Raw genomic sequence first — 16,870 nt, 5'->3', positions numbered from 1 at the left:
ACAGTACCATGAAACTGCTACACCAGTGCCATGTTGGTCACTCAAATATGAAGAGCATCACGTGGTATGGTCTTCCAAAATGATGAACAGCTCTTGATGGGGATCCAATAAAACAAAGTACTCCTTTCTTATAGTTCAGTTGCATTTCTGGAAAACTCAGTATTATCGATACACATTGCTTATATGCAGAGTTAGGTTTTAGATTCAGTTCATTATAAATAGATTTTATCTACATGAATGTCTAGTAAGACATTTGAAAGTCGTATAGCACAGGAAACACTTTTGTTGTGTGTGACTCTCCTATACTCTGTAGAATGTCTAGCATCCTTGACCCCTAATAAATTCCTGCATTAGGACCCTCTCCCCAAAAGCTGTAACCACTTAATGCCGACATAAAGTTCCAAAACACCCAGTATAGGGAAAGAATCAATGAAGTGAAGAATCAAGCTCGGGCGCTATAAAATGTGAATTTGAATTCAATTCCTACACATAATAGCCTTGGGCAAGCCACTCATCCTTCCTGTACCTTTAGTAGACTCATCTGTAAAAGGCAGCAATAAAACCCTCCAGAACTGCTGGGTGGCCAATGAGACAGGACACACAAGAGCATGCTGGAAACCATACCGTCCTGCTTACAGGCTAGTTCATAAGTAGTCTTGGGAAAATTCTGTGTAGTGTTTCAGTGGCTCCCAACATAACAGGGATGTCCCATAGACTCCCAGGTCCCAGCACTCTGCTCTACAGCCCCTTCCTCTTCCCTATCTCCCTCCCCAGGCCCACATTCCTTCCTCTTCCTGAATTGCTCTCCCCAAGCCCCACTCAAAACATCCAGTTCAAACCGAAGGAAGAAGTCCTGTTTTTGATGAGATACAAGTAAAGTGACATCTGGTTTTCACCAAAGAGTACATTATTAAATCAGCCCTGAGATTTAAGTGCAACGACTGACTGCCTTTAAAACATCATTAGCCCTCTATGACGAGAGATAATATTCAATTCTGGGTCGCTCTCCACCTCTCCCCTGCTTTGCCCTAGTAATTCTGTGTACATCTGCTGATTCTTAATCACTAAGTCAATTTATTTTTTGTGCAGTGTTACTGAGCACCTACTATGTGGGAGTCATTGTGCTAACTAGATAGACAACAGTGATGAACAAAAAGATATGGTTTTGCTCATCTGTGTGTTTATAGAAGTGCTCAATAAATATTTTCTGCAGAAAAGAATGAATACATGTATCTCACGTATCTTTCTCTTTAAGACCTCTATGCATTTGGAAATATTTTTTCTTCCCTGACTTGCTCATCTGGTCCTCTCTAGCTCACTCCTCCACTGCCATGTCAGCGTGCCCTTTTCTGTGAAAACTTCCCTGAATATTCTAGCCAAAGCTTGGTCTTGATCCCCTAAGTCCTGACAACTCCATTCACACCTGGATCTTAGCAACTGTCAGCTTGCTTTGTGAGTCCGGTGAAACCAGACTGTGAACAGCTCAGGGGCAAGACCATGTCTCATTCATCTTTGAATCCCCAGGAAATGGAGCATCACGTGGCACAGAAGAGGCAACCGATCTGCTCTTGCCTAACCACATACTGGTTACACAGCCAACATTCCATCCACAAGACAGTTCTAGTGGTAACTCCATTCCTTGTACCTTCCCTCAGGAAAGGTCACCAGCATGAAAATGAATAATGGTGACAATAAAACAGAGAGAATACTGAATCTGCTCTAATATATATAAAAGCACATCATTTATAAAATTTGGTATTACTATGGTCTGAATGTTTATGTCCTCCCCCTTCCAAATTCATATGTTGAAATTCTAGACCTTAAGGGGATGGTATTAGGAGGTGGGGCCTTTGGGAGGGAATTAGATCATGAGAGTGGAGCCCTTTTTGGATGGGATTAGTGTCTTGATAATAGAGGCTCTAGAAAGCAGCAAAAAGGCACCAGCTATGAGGAAGTGGGTTCTCCCCCCAGACAACGAATTTGCTGGGGCCATGATATCTGACTCCTCACCTCCAGAACTGTGAAAAAGAAATGTTTGTTATTTATAAGCCACCTCCTTTATGGTATTTTTGTTATAGCAGCCCGAACAGACTAAGGCAGGTTTGTTATTATTAGTGCTATCTTACTAGCATCACGGCTTCTGGGTCAGACTGCCTGGGGTTGAATCTCAGCTCTTGCTACTTAATTTACTGTGGGACTTAATTTGGATTTCAGTTTTCTCAACTGTAAAATGGTGATAACAATAGCACCGACTTCACAGAATTGTTGTAATGCACTTCAGATGGTACATATAGTAGTACCAAATCAGAGTTGGCTAAACCAAACGAACAATCAAAATTTACATGTGATTATGGCAACAAGATATTTGAAAAGTTGATGCAGACTACTGCCCTCTGTCTTGAGAAACAGACTTGTTATCAGGGTCCTGCAATATTTATGATTTTTTTATGGCATAAAATTATAGCAATTCTATGGAATAAAACTGTAAATCAAGAGAGAAGTCAATGAGTTTCCCTGGAAAGACAGAAGATTTGAAATTGGAAGGTTTGTTCTGAGTCTACAGCCAAGTCAAAGGTACTCCCAAAATCTCAGTTTATCTGCAAAATGAAGATGACTTCACTCCTGCCTTAGTACCCACAGGTCTGATTTGAGGACCTAGTAACATTGATATGAAACCACATCTACTCTTGATTTGCTACAGCGCCTACTATTACCAACAACAATGAGTTTATATATGACATTTTCTGCATTCTCACTGATCCCTTTGACACATTATCAATACCTAGCTCTCTGAAAATACGAACAGATTTTCAATATTGATTTATTCCCTGCAACATGCTAATAATAAAACAATTTACTCATGTAAGGATTGGGATCAAGAACCCTTTGAAATTCAAGACAAGGTGTAAATTGCTGCAAAGGGTCTCTTTAATTGGGATCAAAACATTTTTGACAGCTTTTGGATTTTAAAATTCTAGCTATTGTCACGTTCTGCAAATGTTTCTTTTTCTGGTTGGAACAAAAATGCAGTCAAGCTTGAGAATACTTTAGATATGATAAACAACAAAAATTTGTCATTCCAAATGACAAAACCCAGTTTCCCATTTCGTTGATATGTAGGACAAAACACTTCACTTAAACTCTTATCCGGCACAATTCAGTTGGTCCCCTGTTGGGCAACAACAAAGGTTTAGTAAACTGTTGTTGCTCATAATCTCCAATGGAGTTTGAAAAACCTCCATTTGTCTGAAGATAAATCACGTCAACAGGGATGACTTTAAGGAAGAAACAGAATTTTAAAACTAGTCTCAGGATTCAACTTCGATGTGACTTTGTTCAATACTTCATTCTCTACTTGGCTCCCTTCCACAATTTTCCCTTCATATGGTTGTTGCTTGAATACTCCTAAGTGATGGGGAACTTGCTAGCACAGAAGGTGGTCCATCTAACTGGTAGAAAATTCCTCCTCCTCATAAACTGACACTGATTCAAAGAATCTTCTATTACCCGACCTTGGTTCTATTTGTTGGGTCATACAGAACAAGTCAGCTCCTTCTGCTACTACACAACTCTTTGTAGAGATGAACACTATTAGTAGGGGGTGTCCAGCTCTCTGTTGTCTCTGCTTTGCGCTTTAAAACATTCAATCCCTTCTACTAGCTTTCCGTAGACTTGTGTTGAGACATACTAACAAGCTCAGGTTGCAGACGCCAGATGCTACCGGGGCCTAATATGAATCAAACGTAACTGGAGTGAAATAAACCAAACAGAAAACATCCCACTCTGCCTTCTCCCTGATCCTCCACCAGGGATCGGACATTTTTTCCACAAAGTCAAATGGTTTTGAGCTGAAACAATGATTTTACTGTTGTTCTTTTTTGTGTCCAGCTGAAGAATCAAAAATAGCACTAGAGAGTTTGGTGGTACCTTTCTTCTGGGCCAGGTCAGCCACCCTTGACTGAGGATTTAGATCTAGGCCAAGAATACAAACTATCTCTCCTTATGAGTTAAAATTTACTGATTGGGATTTTCATGATCTGGGCACAGCTTATTTGATGGTGAGCTACCTAATGGAACAGCAATGCCCAAAAACATGGCCCCAGGACAAGATAAAGAATCTGACACTCTACCTCACTCCTTTCCCTTTGGTTATATCAGCTGTCGTGATGGCAGGCAGACAATAGAGATGATGATGTAGTATTCGGGCATATAAATCTCTTGGTTAGGCTTGGTCCACATTACTTGGTTCCCTCCACTAAAGATGGTAAGGGGATCAATGACATCCTAACAGTTCTACAAGCCCACAGCTCCTTGCCTCTTGTGTGTACCTAGGAGCCTAGGAGGCTACACCTGTGTTGAGAAGTCTTGGTTCAACGTAATTGCTAGTCCTCCAATTGTCATAGCCCCCCTCATCAGGACACTCTTCGATTTGCCTGTGTCCTTCTTCAAGTGTGAGGTTCAAGACTGAGCACAAGTCTCCAAACAGTAGTCTACCCAAGAGAAGGAAAAACTTCCCTGGCTTCAGAAACTGTATTTTTATTAAGGCAGGGGAGACTTTCATTAGGCTCTTAATCTTGTTGCATTCAAGCTCCTTTATTCCCTGTGCTTGTGCCCTCATTCTAAACTCCCTTTTCCCAAGGCATCCCCAGGGAGGCCAACCTTTCTCGATGACAGAGAGCTCAACTGCCCTCATATTCGGGCCAACAGGAGGCCAAATCCCAGTTTTGCCTCCTACTTGCTGGTAACCTTTGCAAAGTCACTTATTCTGAGAAATAACAGGCAGCAAGCTTACGTGAGAGGACTCACAAGCCAGACCAACCTGGATTCTAATCCTGTCTCCAACCACCGCTTACTTTCAATAAATTACATCTACGTTTCTCTCCTCAATATCTCCAGCTATAAAATGGAGAGGATACTGCCATCTACCTCACAGGGCTGTCGTGAGGATTAACAGAGTTGGTTCTTGCAAAGGGTTCACAACAATGCCTGGCACATATTATGTGCTTGATGAAGTTGTTATTTTCCCATAAGACTGCTGTGAGGGCAAAACTGAATCATGTATGTCACGTGATTAATACGCACGTAGTATACAGTAGGTACACCATGAATGGAAATTATTATCACTAGTTCTTTTTTATGGCAGTAAACTTCACGTAACTAAAATTTTACCATTCTGAGTATTTCTTGGCATACAGTTAGTTCAGGGGTGTGGCAGTGTATGGACAGCGTTGTGCAGTCCCCCCAGCCATCCATCACGAGCGCCATTTTCTTCTTCCCAAACAGTAACTCCATACTTACTAAACACTCACTCTTCATCACACACCCCCCTGCCCCTGCAGGCCCTCACCACCACCGTTCCACTTTCTGTCTCTCTGAATTTCATTTCTCTAGATAGGTCATAGAAGTGGAATCGTACAGAATTTGCCTTTTTATAACTGGCTTATTTCACTTTGTATAATGTCGTCAAGTTTCCTTTGTGTAGGAGCACGTGTCAGAACTTCCTTCCTTTTTACTGCAGAATAATATTCCATTGGAGGTGGGCACCCAATTTTGTGTATCTGCACATCCGCTAATGGACGCTTGGGTGGCTTCCACCTTTTGGCTCCTGTGAATAAAGCTGCTGTGAATCTGGGTAGACAAATACCTGTCCTATTACTAATTATTCAGAAATACCTTTTCTTCAAAACCTATTTTTACTGTTAAATTATCATCCTACCTGTATGGGATCCTAATAGGAGTCAGAACGAAGGGAAGAAAGTACAATGCAAAATGACTAAGGTTGGGTATCTTGACTGGTTGAGTCTGGCATCTACAACACTTGAAAATTAAGTTGGGAAGTGCAAAGGAGGTGATATATGTAAAGGTGTTTTATAAGCTGTAAAACACTGAATGAATAAAAGGAAAAAAAACACATCCATTTGACTCCTGCTCTCTGGACTAAACAGAGCCTAGAACATTTTTCTGTTTTTCCCTTATCATCAATAAACAGGACCACCAATGTCAGGACAGCCCCAGGGATGAATGCTGGAGCTAACTGCTGCTGGGCGTGCTGAGGAAAACACAAACCACTTCCTTGGTGGGTTCAACAAACACATCAGCCCTGACATTTCCTGGTCATGCAGTGACAGAATTTTTTAAGGTTGAAAACTCCATTCTTTTTGATTACAGTAATTGCAAAGTGGCACAGGGTAAACTCCGGAGAGTCTAGAGGCTTGGACCAAGTCAAAAGACTTTCATGTGTCTCCCTCTAGGATGCATGTCATTAAAGTTGCCAACACACAAAGAAATTTAACTTAAACTGTCCCATTACCCACTGCGCTTCAAAGCTCATCAATCTCCCGTTAGATTCCTGGGCCTGTGTGACACTTTTATCACAATCACACTGTTAGAAACACAGTGGCCAAGTCAGGGAAGAGCCTGCCTTTGATGGACGATCACAGTTGATCGAGTTTGTCAGTCACTTTATGTGTTTTCATGCTTGTTTGATATTCCTGCCCAGAGAGTAGAGGCTTTTAAGGGCACATCTGTCAATGGATTCAATTTCACAATGCCATGTGATTCTTTTACTTACCCCTGTCTTCTCGTCAAAGATTTTGATACCTCCAAAGGAGATGGTTAAAAAGATTTTCTGCTTGTGTTCTCCTTTGGAACGCGCACCAGCAACAACGCCCTGTTGAAAGGAAGGACATGGTTTTTACTCGAGTGTTTTTCTTTCTTTTTTTTTTTTTTAAAGATTCCATTCATTTACTTGACAGAGAGAGACACAGTGAGAGAGGGAACAGAAGCAGGGGGAGTAGGAGAGGGAGAAGCAGGCTTCCCCGCAGAGCAGGGAGCCCGATGTGAGGCTTGATCCCAGGGCCCTGGGATCACAACCTTAGCCGAAGGCAGACGCTTAACGACTGAGCCACCAAGACACCCCTCGAGTGTTTTCATTTGAAGATTCCCTCCAGTCCCAAAGGCATGTCAGATACCATCCACCAATCCACCAATCATCCACACTGCTCTCTCTTTGCCCCTTCCATGCTTCCCTGCCCGACATGCTTGCCTCTTCTTGATATTCTAGGGTAATGGTTACCCTACCATTATATCTAACACTGTATAAATAGATACCTGAACACTGATTCACACGACTACCCAAGATTTATAGAATGCCTCCTTTGTGCCTAGATATCTGGTTCAGAATTCAAGACCCCAAGATAAACGTGATATGATCCTTTTATTAATAATATGTTGCTGGGCTTCATACTGTATATGGTTTCAATCTATTAAATAAAGAGGAGTCACAGAATATATTCCTAAATGTGATTTTATCTTTACTTCTGGAAAAAGTTTTCATGGGAATTGATTTTAGAGAGTAGAAAGAAAATAAAAACCATTGCCAGACTGCATGTCTCCCTTTGGTCTGGAAAAACATGATCATCAGAGTTCCATGCTTATAGTTTGCAGTTTTTTAAAAAGATTTTATTTATTTGAAAGAGAGAGACAGAGCATGAGAGGGGAGAGGGTCAGAGGGAGAAGCAGACTCCCTGCTGAGCAAGGAGCCCGATGTGGGACTCGATCCCAGGACCTTGGGATCACGACCTGAGCCGAAGGCAGATGCTCAACTGACTGAGCCACCAAGGCACCCCACGGTTTGCAGTTTTTAACCACCCTCGTTTTCTATTTTCCTTTACCCTTTTCGGCAGGAAGGTACCTACCAAATGCATTCCATTTATTTATCAGTGCCTCTGTTTCCCCACTTTTCCAAACTTTTTATAAACCAAAGCTACGTATATGAGCCAGTTAGCAGGTAAAACATCACAAAAGGCATAGGTGTCGCCCTGCTCACTGCTCTATCCTCAGTGCCCAGGACAGTCCCTAGAAGAGGCACTCTGTCATTCTTGTGAGATGAATGTTTTATCCAGAACTCTCCCAAAGTTGATATGATGCAAGTTAAGAACGAAGACACTTGCTTTTTAAACTAGCTTCTGTGGTGGCCAGTGACAGGTAAGCATGGGCTTCATATGAGGGTACCACTTAGAGGGTGAGGACATTCCAAGGGATTTATACTCGGGGTGGGGGAGTGTTCCTATCTCTGCATTACGTGTTTTGGAGCTTCTAGCCCCTTCGTTGCTATCAGCCTGCCCTGAGTACAAGATCAAGCCCAACTATCAGCAGTTATAGTTCTGGGCTTCTAGGAGTAGAAAAGTCAAAAATAATCATGACATCATGTTTCTGGGAGATAAAAGTCATCTGTGCATCTGTCAGAAGAGCATGTTCACAACCTCGGTGTCAGAGAACCAGCAGTGTTAGGAACAGGGATGTCCAGAAGGCACAGAGATGAGGCATCCCCTAGAGGCTGTTTGGTTATCATCACTTTGGGTACCGGAAATGTTCTGTGCAATCCGGGCGGCTGGCTTATGCTCCCGGCTCTCTCTGATCTTGGGCAAATGACTTAATTCTCACTGTCACTTCCTCAAGTGTAAACACTATCCTTGCATGGGGGAGAGAATTAAATGAAAATTTAGGTCAAGTACCTAGTACGGTGCCTGGAACACTACAGGGATATCATGAAAATTAACTTCTTCTGGTAAATGAATGACTGTCCCTGAAAGTCTGTGCTCTGGTTCCTGTTTGGGGACCTACCAGTAGGAAATTCACTCCCTCCTGAGTCACCCATTCATTCTTGAGCACCACTTACACCCTTGTAGACATACAGAATGTCAGAGCTAAAGAAAATCTTGCTAATTTCCAGCTGACAGATGAGGAAAATGATGTCTGGGAGGTGGGGGTGGGCAGTACTGAGGTGGTCCAGGGTGCTGGTGGCGAGCTGAGCCTACAACTCAGCTCTCCAGACTCCTGGTGCAGGGAGCACTTAATCCTTTACATGGTGGCTTCTTTCTAGCAAGTCAAAACCTCTCTGGGTAACCCTCCCCAGTGTTGCTCTTTGAGGGGCTGCCACTCAGTGACCAGAGATCCCTCCTGCAATGCCTGTCCTCCAAATAGTTAAAGAGAGGGACTCACGCCCCAAAGTTAAGTCCTCTGTCCCTGTAAGTGCCCTGCTTAGTGGGAGGTTTCTAGAATCCCCACTGTGCTTTCCCCACTTGCTTTCCCGTGAATTCACTGAGGGGTGATTCTAAGAAACACGGGGAGAATGGCCAAAGTATGTTTTTGCAGCCCCCGGGGGTAATTCTTATTTCCAATGCCATCCTATGGGGGACACTGTCTCCAAACCCCTCCCCCTTTGCACCTCACTCTTTCTCCTTTCTTCCCTTTTCCTCACTGGTCCTTACTGCCATCTGACCTGTGTATTTGTTCATTTGGCAACTGTCTGCCTTATGCCCAATAGAACCAAAGCTCATTTGTGCCCGGAACTCTGTTTTATCCATTCTGTGTGCCCAGCATCAAGAATGGAGCCCAGCATCAAGCAGGCACTTGAAAGGGGAAGTGACTTTCCCTCCTTCTGGGAGTGGGCCCGCCAGACTTTGAACCCTGGGAAACTTCACTTTGAATGCTGGGTTCTTGGCTGGATTTGGAATAAAATACCTGATGCCTGGTACCTCTGCAGTTGAACCTCCAACTTCAGATCTCCAGACATAACACAAAAAGAGAACGAGAAGTGGCTCCATCGTATACGGAAAGACTGGAGGGACTGTATCAAAGGGGCAGGGAGCCCTTCTTTCTTGTTTAACTCCTCTTAGGAGAGAACATCACAGTCTTGGTGGGGAGAGGGCTGCACCTTCGATCAAGGAGAGAGACTTCAACGTCTCCATCCCCAAAACAGTCCTCCTAGTCTAGTCCTTAGCTCTCTGAATTACTGCCCCCTCTCATAGCAGAATGCAGCCGTACACAAAAGAGGACAGAAAGAACGGAAAGAGCACACACACGTGTTCCAGGCGTGTTTCTGCCTGGGGTTGCTGGTTGTGGCTTTCCATGGCAAGTGAAAGAGGGAGGGATTCTCCGAGCAGGGCTGTCTTCGGGGAAGTAAAACTCCATTTGATCAAGCAGGTTTCTCCTGTGAGAGAGGACCCTGAGTCAAGCTCTGAAAAATTGCGCTAAGGCCAAGCAAGTTTGCCAGTAGACACCACGCCTCACGGTCTCATCTCCCCACAAGATTATTCACTGCCGGGATGGAGAACCAGCAGAGGTCCAGGAGACAGCTTGGACTAGGGGCGTCGGAAGATGTGGAGGTAGGTGCCCTTTGGGGCTCAGCACCTCACATGAGCCACCTGACCAAGTCAGTCGCTGTTGGAAATCTGGAAAGTACAGTCAAGCATTTTCTTGGGGACCTACCCTTACGTGCTATAGGTTCTCTTCCCTATCATATAATTTAGCCCAGGCCATAGTCCTGGAAAGTGAAAATCATCTCCCTTAACTTACATGTAAGGAAACATAAGGCCGGGGGCTGAAGTGACCTCCTGAAACCTCAAGGAACTAATAAGACAGAGAGAAAATTCAAACAGCGATCTTTCAGATCCCCATGTTGGGCTTCCTTCTATTACAACCTTCCTTAAGAGCTTTTTTTTTTTTTTTTTTGGGAAAACAAAAAGACTACACGATATCCTACAGATATGTCAAAATTGTTCTGCAAACAGCCAGGTGGAACCATGAGCCCCCAGACTCCACAGTGAAGGGAAACTTTAATGAAAATAATCATATTTCTGGTGCCTGGGTGGCTCAGTTGGTTAAGCGACTGCCTTCGGCTCAGGTCATGATCCTGGAGTCCTGGGATCGAGTCCCACATCGGGCTCCCTGCTCGGTAGGGAGCCTGGTTCTCCCTCTGACCCTCCCCCTTCTCACGCTCTCTCTCTCTCTCAGATAAATAAATAAAATCTTTAAAAAAATAATAATAATCACATTTCTTACCAGATATTGAAAACAGTTATGCACATACAGCACTTAGCACAGTGTGTTGCATGTCGGGAGAGCTTGGTGAATGACAGTTATCATTATTACTCGTACTAACATTCATACCATGAAGCAATGCCATGTGCCAGGCACTTGTGAAATGATGGACACAGGCATCCCTCAGGGAGTCACACATAGGTGGTATCTCCATGAAGGAAGTGATACACAAAGGGTCAGACTGGCTGCCCTGTCCAGCTCAGAGGTCCCTTGAGGATGAGATAAGGGGAAGTACAGGAAAGGGCTCTGAGAAACCCCACCCAGCATGGTGCATGGCTGTGATCTCGGTGGATCCTGTAAAGCAGGTAGGAAAACACAAAAGGCTTCAGACATGAATGGCTGAAAACCTACAATGCTATTCTAGAATGTTCCATGATTTAAAAAATATAAGCTGGTCTCCAATCTCAGTCATCCCAGTTATTAGCTATACAAGCTTTGGAACAAAACTCACCCCAAATCTCACTTTTCCCAGTTAAAAAAAAAAGAATTTAAATATTCTCCTCTACTCTGCTTTGTGCCTAGAGCCTGGTCCCTGTGGAGTGCATTCCCTGGTCCTCTGGGCAAGAGAGGCAGGAGATCAGAGGGTGGATGGAGAGCGAAGTCAGGGTATTCCATCTGCATTCTTTCCTTCTTTGTGCTACGTCTCTGGCAGGGTCTATATTTTTGCTTGGGGAGGGAGGGGACTTCCTCCTCAATCCTGCTCTCCATGGGCTTCAGTAAATATATTTCCTCCTAGGGTGGTTGCTGCTTTCTACTGTTGTAGGTTCCTGGGAGCTTCACCATCCCTTGCTCCCTTACTTAGCCTTACCTACCCTTTCTAAGTGGCTCTTTCATTAAAGTGTCCTCATCTGACCTAGCCAGGGTGGGCTCTGCTTCTTAGAGGACCCCAGCTGGCATATTTAGAGCTCTGTAATTAGCCCTCCAGGCACTGTCTCTGAGAGATCTCATCCCCTCCTAGAGTTTCAACCACCACATTTTGCCCAACGTCTCTAGTTGGCTACTTTCTAAGTCAATGATGTGTGGGTAACTTACCGGTAAGGGCTTAAAATCTCATTGGGGAACCAAGATAAATTAAATGCAGATACAAAAAAGAATATAAGTAAGGATGAAACTGTGTCTTATCAAACACTGGGCATTCAGAGATCGGGCTTACAACAGGTTAAATGAAGGTTCCAGGGCAAATCCTTTAACTTCTATGAACCTCAGATTTCTTATTTATAAAACAGAGAGGCTAATATCTATCTCACAAGATCAAAAGAGGTGATATATGGGAAAATGCTTATGTTGACTCCAAATTAAAACATGATGATAATGGTGTTTTGCTGGAGGACAGGTGACAGCCCGCTCATACTCGGAATATGAAATCTCCTCTCAAATCTCTATAACCCAAATGAAAACTCTCTCAAACAGGAAAAGGTACCAGCCTCAAAGAGCCTTGCAAAGGAAAGCAGATTTCCTTTTTATTTCTCATATGGCCTAACGTGAACAAGTGGGCCCTTTTGCAAGGCTAACAGGCATTTTGTACTTCTCTGCCTCTTTCTTTCCTGGGCAGGTGGCCAAATGGAGAATCGATCATTTATGTTTCTGTTTCCTAAAGAAAAACCACTGGGAGCTGAAATGTCAACATTCTTCTCAGCAACTTGCAAATAATGAAACACAATTGTCTGGGAACCAAGAACCCCTCAATGAGCTCAGTGCATCTGACAGGAGTGTGTTACAGCAGGACAAATTCTCGGGGCTTTGAGGACCTCACAGTTCTGAGGGATGACAGATGGGGCACCTCACTGCAGGTAACACATGCACACACACAAGGTCAGCAGTCATCACCAGGCCTGGTCCAGCTAGCTTGAGTCAACATGAATGTGGACAGAGAACCTTCAGGGTGCAGAGGCAGACTCCTGCGCCAAGCCACTTAGACCTCAGTGCTTCCATGAAGGTAGCGGGCCGACAAGGTGCTCTGGGACACGTGCCTGGTGAATGGCTATCTACCAGGATGCCGGGAGAAGAAGCACCAGCTCCTTAGCAGACTTACTTATGGCTCTGGGTGAGAACCAGGCTGTTGGGAGATTTTTCCTGATGTCCTTTAATTAACATTTGTCAGGAGCAAATCTTCATTTGCCTGCCTCATACTCAGTAAGGAGGGACTTCAGCAAAATGAAGATTTTGGCCTTCATCCCTATCGCTGACTAGGGTCTCCTTGGGAAAGAAGGCATGGCTCTATCTGATGGGAGTCTGGAGGGAGGCTGAGGACTCCAGGCTCAGTCTCTTTTGGGTTCTCTCCACCATCTGCCCACTTGTAGAGAGGCTGCACTCTGGTCTGATCTCAGTAATGAATCACAGGTCCTACTCTGGGGCCGGACGGGGGCTGGTGGGGATAGGAAGGGATGCAGTTACCCAACTGCTCCACAAACTAAGTGGAACAGCCTGTCTCTTTTGAGGATGCCCACTGTGGCCATGTATCCACGTCACCTCCTTCATTCCAGCATTTATCAGTCACAAGGCTGGAATTTAGAATTCCTCCTGTCAGACTTTGTTATCTACTTATCTATCAGATTTGGGCTTAGCAGAAGAAGAGAGCTCATTACTGGATTGCCCTGAAATCTCATAACATTGCTTAATTATAGAAAGAAAAGAAAGAAAAGAAAGAAAGAAAGAAAAAAAGAAAGAGAAAGAAAGAAAGAAAGAGAAAGAAAGAAAAGCAAGAAAATCAAGAAAGCAAGAAAGCAAAGAAAGTAAGAAAGCAAGAAAGAAAGAAAAAAAGAAAAGAAAAGAAAGAAAACATGAACCTTTCCCAAGGTGATAATCTGTCAAATCATGATTTCACCTTTTTCTAGTATACTTCATAATAGATACATAACTATTAAAATAAAGTTTGCTTATGTAACAGCTAAAAAATAATGGGTACACAGTTTAGAAAATTAAGATTTTTGGGTGCCTGGGTGGCTCAGCTGGTGAAGCAGCTAACTCTTGGTTTTGGCTCAGGTCATGATCTCACAGTCACGGGATCGAGCTCTGTGGTTGGGCTCTGTGATAAGCACAGAATCTGCTTCAGATTCTCCTCCCTCTCCCCTCCAGCTCATGCTTGCTCTCTCTCTCTCTCTCAAATAAATAAATAAAATCTTTTTAAAAAATTAAAAGAAAGAAAATTAAGATTTTTTTAAAATGATTCCTACAGCCATACTACAAGGAGACTTAGCATCTGATATCCATGTTAAACTGCTGAGAAAATCTGTATAGTATAAATAAAAATAATAGCTCTGATTTATTAAGCAAATAGGAAAGAAAAGGCAACTAGAGGATGTTTTATAGATACTGTCCCAGTCTGTACTTGGAGGAACTTGGCCAGCCTTGCATATATACACATATATTTTTTTTTCTTTTCTTCCTCCTTTTTTACATTAAAAAAAATTACACTGACCAACTTGTGTCCTGAGGGACTACTGGAAGATATGAAAAAAATTCTCATAATATTGTGTTAGATGAGGAAAAAAAACAGGATATAAGACTGTATAATAGTAATTCCAATTGTATTACATATGTTTATAATTCATATAATATACATACAGATATGAAGACAGATTAAGTTACACACAAAAATGTAGACACTGATTTTCTTTGGGTGGTGGGATTATGGATGACTTCAATTTTTCTCCTTATATTTTTCTGTATTTTCAAAATATTCTACAATGAACATTTTGTGAATTCTATAATTGGGAAGATAATTAAATTATATGTGTTCAATGCTTTAGGTATTTTGTAGACTTCTTGCTAACTCATTTGTTTTTTCAATGTTTTAAATTGCTTTTTAAAAGATGGAAACATAGACTATATGAAGACCAGAATGCGGGAGCAAACAATGCTCTTTTTCATGTTTTAAAGGCCATTTAATAACATAATTTTATTGTGTATATCAATTTTTTTTCAATTTCTTTCTTAGATTTCTCAATAAAAAGGTCTTCTTTAAAGCATTTACTAACAGAAACTTCTCTGTGATATCTCCAAATCCCACAATCTTATTACATATTACTTTAAAAAATAATTTTCTTTTACAAGTGTTTGAAAACATTAATAGGAATGATAAGAATGAATAAAATTAGCTTTTATCTTAACATAGCATCTTTTACCATATTTACCATATGGTAAAATATTTAAAATGTATTAAAAAATAACAAAGGGGCAAAGATTCATAAAATCTGAGGGACTACAAAATTTGACAATTTTACTTTTCTTTTTGCAGGCATTGTGCAATGAAGATAACATTGAATAAAAGGTGATATGCTCAGAAGTTATAAAACTGGGCCCCAGCAAAATATCTCCACATAGTAGGCGCTCAATAAACATTTTCATAACGATTGAAATCTCTTCCCAATGAATACATTCAGTGATTCATCAGTGAACCAAATAATTTACTACTAAATGAATAAGTAAAAAGTTTTATCATAATGATCATAATCACTCCCTTCCCTCAGTCCTATAAAATCTGTGATATTGAAAGTAAAGTGTTTGCACAGCACCTTGAGTTTCATCATGGAATCTTGACATAACTTGTCTCCCCGAGCTGCAGAAACCTCATCAATCCCGATCAACTTGGCCTTGTACCGGACCCCTTCACCTTTAAACCTCTTTATCAAAGTGGCTTCACTGCGATCCTGGCCTAAAAACAGAGAAAATCAGGATTCAGGCATGTAAGCATTCAGGTCCCACTGTCTTTAAATACCCATAGTATCGAGATTTGTTCTCTGGTTTCATTTATGTTCTAAGAAAGTCAAATCACTGGACCGAGTAGAAAAGAATGCTAGTCCTCCTGGATGCAAATTTTGACTCCATCCTTTTAAACCCAGAGGCAAGTTATTTTTCTCTGAGCCTCTGTGTTTTCAGGCAAAAGGAAAAAAAAAAAAGAGTTAAAAGTAACCAACCCAGGGGGGCATTAAGATAATTAAATCAGACAACATGTGTAAGGAGCCCAATACAGAGTTTAATACACACCAGGTATTCCACAAATAATAATCACCTACTAAGAGTTCATGTCTGACATTCTTGTTAGAATAGTATTAGCACTGAGCTTCTTTGGCATTTCCAGCATTTAATATGAGTTTGGCCAGGGTCCAAGGCCTTCTTACACCCAATTCCATAGGCTGTTTTATGGTGGGACTCCAGAGTAATTGCTTTGCATCAAGTAATGACCCAGGGACAATTATCAAAAAAATGGTTTTACAATATCTCTTCTGCTAGCTCACGTGTGTATAGAAATAGGCGACTTGGTATGGTGGGCCCATATCCAGCAACAGCCTTTCTCAATAATTATTAACATAATATTTTGCTAGGACATGTCAACCAGACGTTCAAATACATCCACATAAAACAAGGACAGTAAAGTTTCTGTGAACTGAGTGTTTCATGGGAGATGTTTTATAAACTTGATCCCCACTCTTCGTAAAAACTCAACCATATCTATTTTCTAGATAATGAGATGAAGGTCACAGAATTCAAGGAGCTTGTCCCAAGTTCACCCAGTCAGAAAAAAAGATGAATGCACAGGAATTAAAATTTCTAGTATCATCAAATTTTCATAAAGTTTGCACATGTGGTTCCTAAGACCTAGAGCACCCTAGTCTTCTGATACTCATGTCCAGGAACATCATGAACTTGAACTTACAATACCTCCTCCATCAAGCCTGCCGTCATGGGGCAGAACCTTTGAGCTGAGTGCATGAGAGAGAACTCAGCCTACTTCCTTTTATCTATATGACATGCAAACTAAGGCCTTTCCATAATGTGAATTGAGAATTATTTGAGCTGAAAACAGAGGGAAAACAACAGCAATAGTTAACCACAGCATAATGCTTTTCTACTGAAAAAAACTTGTGGTTCATTTATTTATTCCATCGTCCCTCACTGAGGGTGGGTCTCCTCTGTGCCAGATGCTGTAACTCACTGCAACAGACGTATAAGACAAAGTCTGTGCTCCTACAAGCTCAAGATTCGG

The 16,870-nt window shown here is 42.1% G+C and overlaps 1 protein-coding gene across 3 annotated transcripts in view; it reads right to left on the bottom strand.

The window, feature by feature from the left end:
* The window catches only part of DAB1 (DAB adaptor protein 1), a 275,026-nt gene that overhangs the window by 128,286 nt on the left and 129,870 nt on the right, over window positions 1-16,870 (bottom strand). For all 3 annotated transcript variants that reach the window (XM_088022979.1, XM_028106930.2, XM_028106929.2), the window contains exons 2-3: window positions 15,399-15,538; window positions 6,572-6,670 (exon numbers count right to left, since the gene is read on the bottom strand). In XM_088022979.1, the coding sequence (XP_087879105.1) occupies window positions 6,572-6,670; window positions 15,399-15,538 (239 nt within the window). The remainder of the gene's footprint in view (window positions 1-6,571; window positions 6,671-15,398; window positions 15,539-16,870) is intronic.

This window comes from Eumetopias jubatus, unplaced genomic scaffold (assembly GCF_037043125.1).
Source record: "Eumetopias jubatus isolate StellerSeaLion01/CBP00866 unplaced genomic scaffold, mEumJub1_p1.0 scaffold_4, whole genome shotgun sequence".
NCBI classification, from domain to species: domain Eukaryota; kingdom Metazoa; phylum Chordata; class Mammalia; order Carnivora; family Otariidae; genus Eumetopias; species Eumetopias jubatus.
Note: the sequence above shows the minus strand (reverse complement) of the source record. Positions and strands in the feature narration are given on the sequence as shown.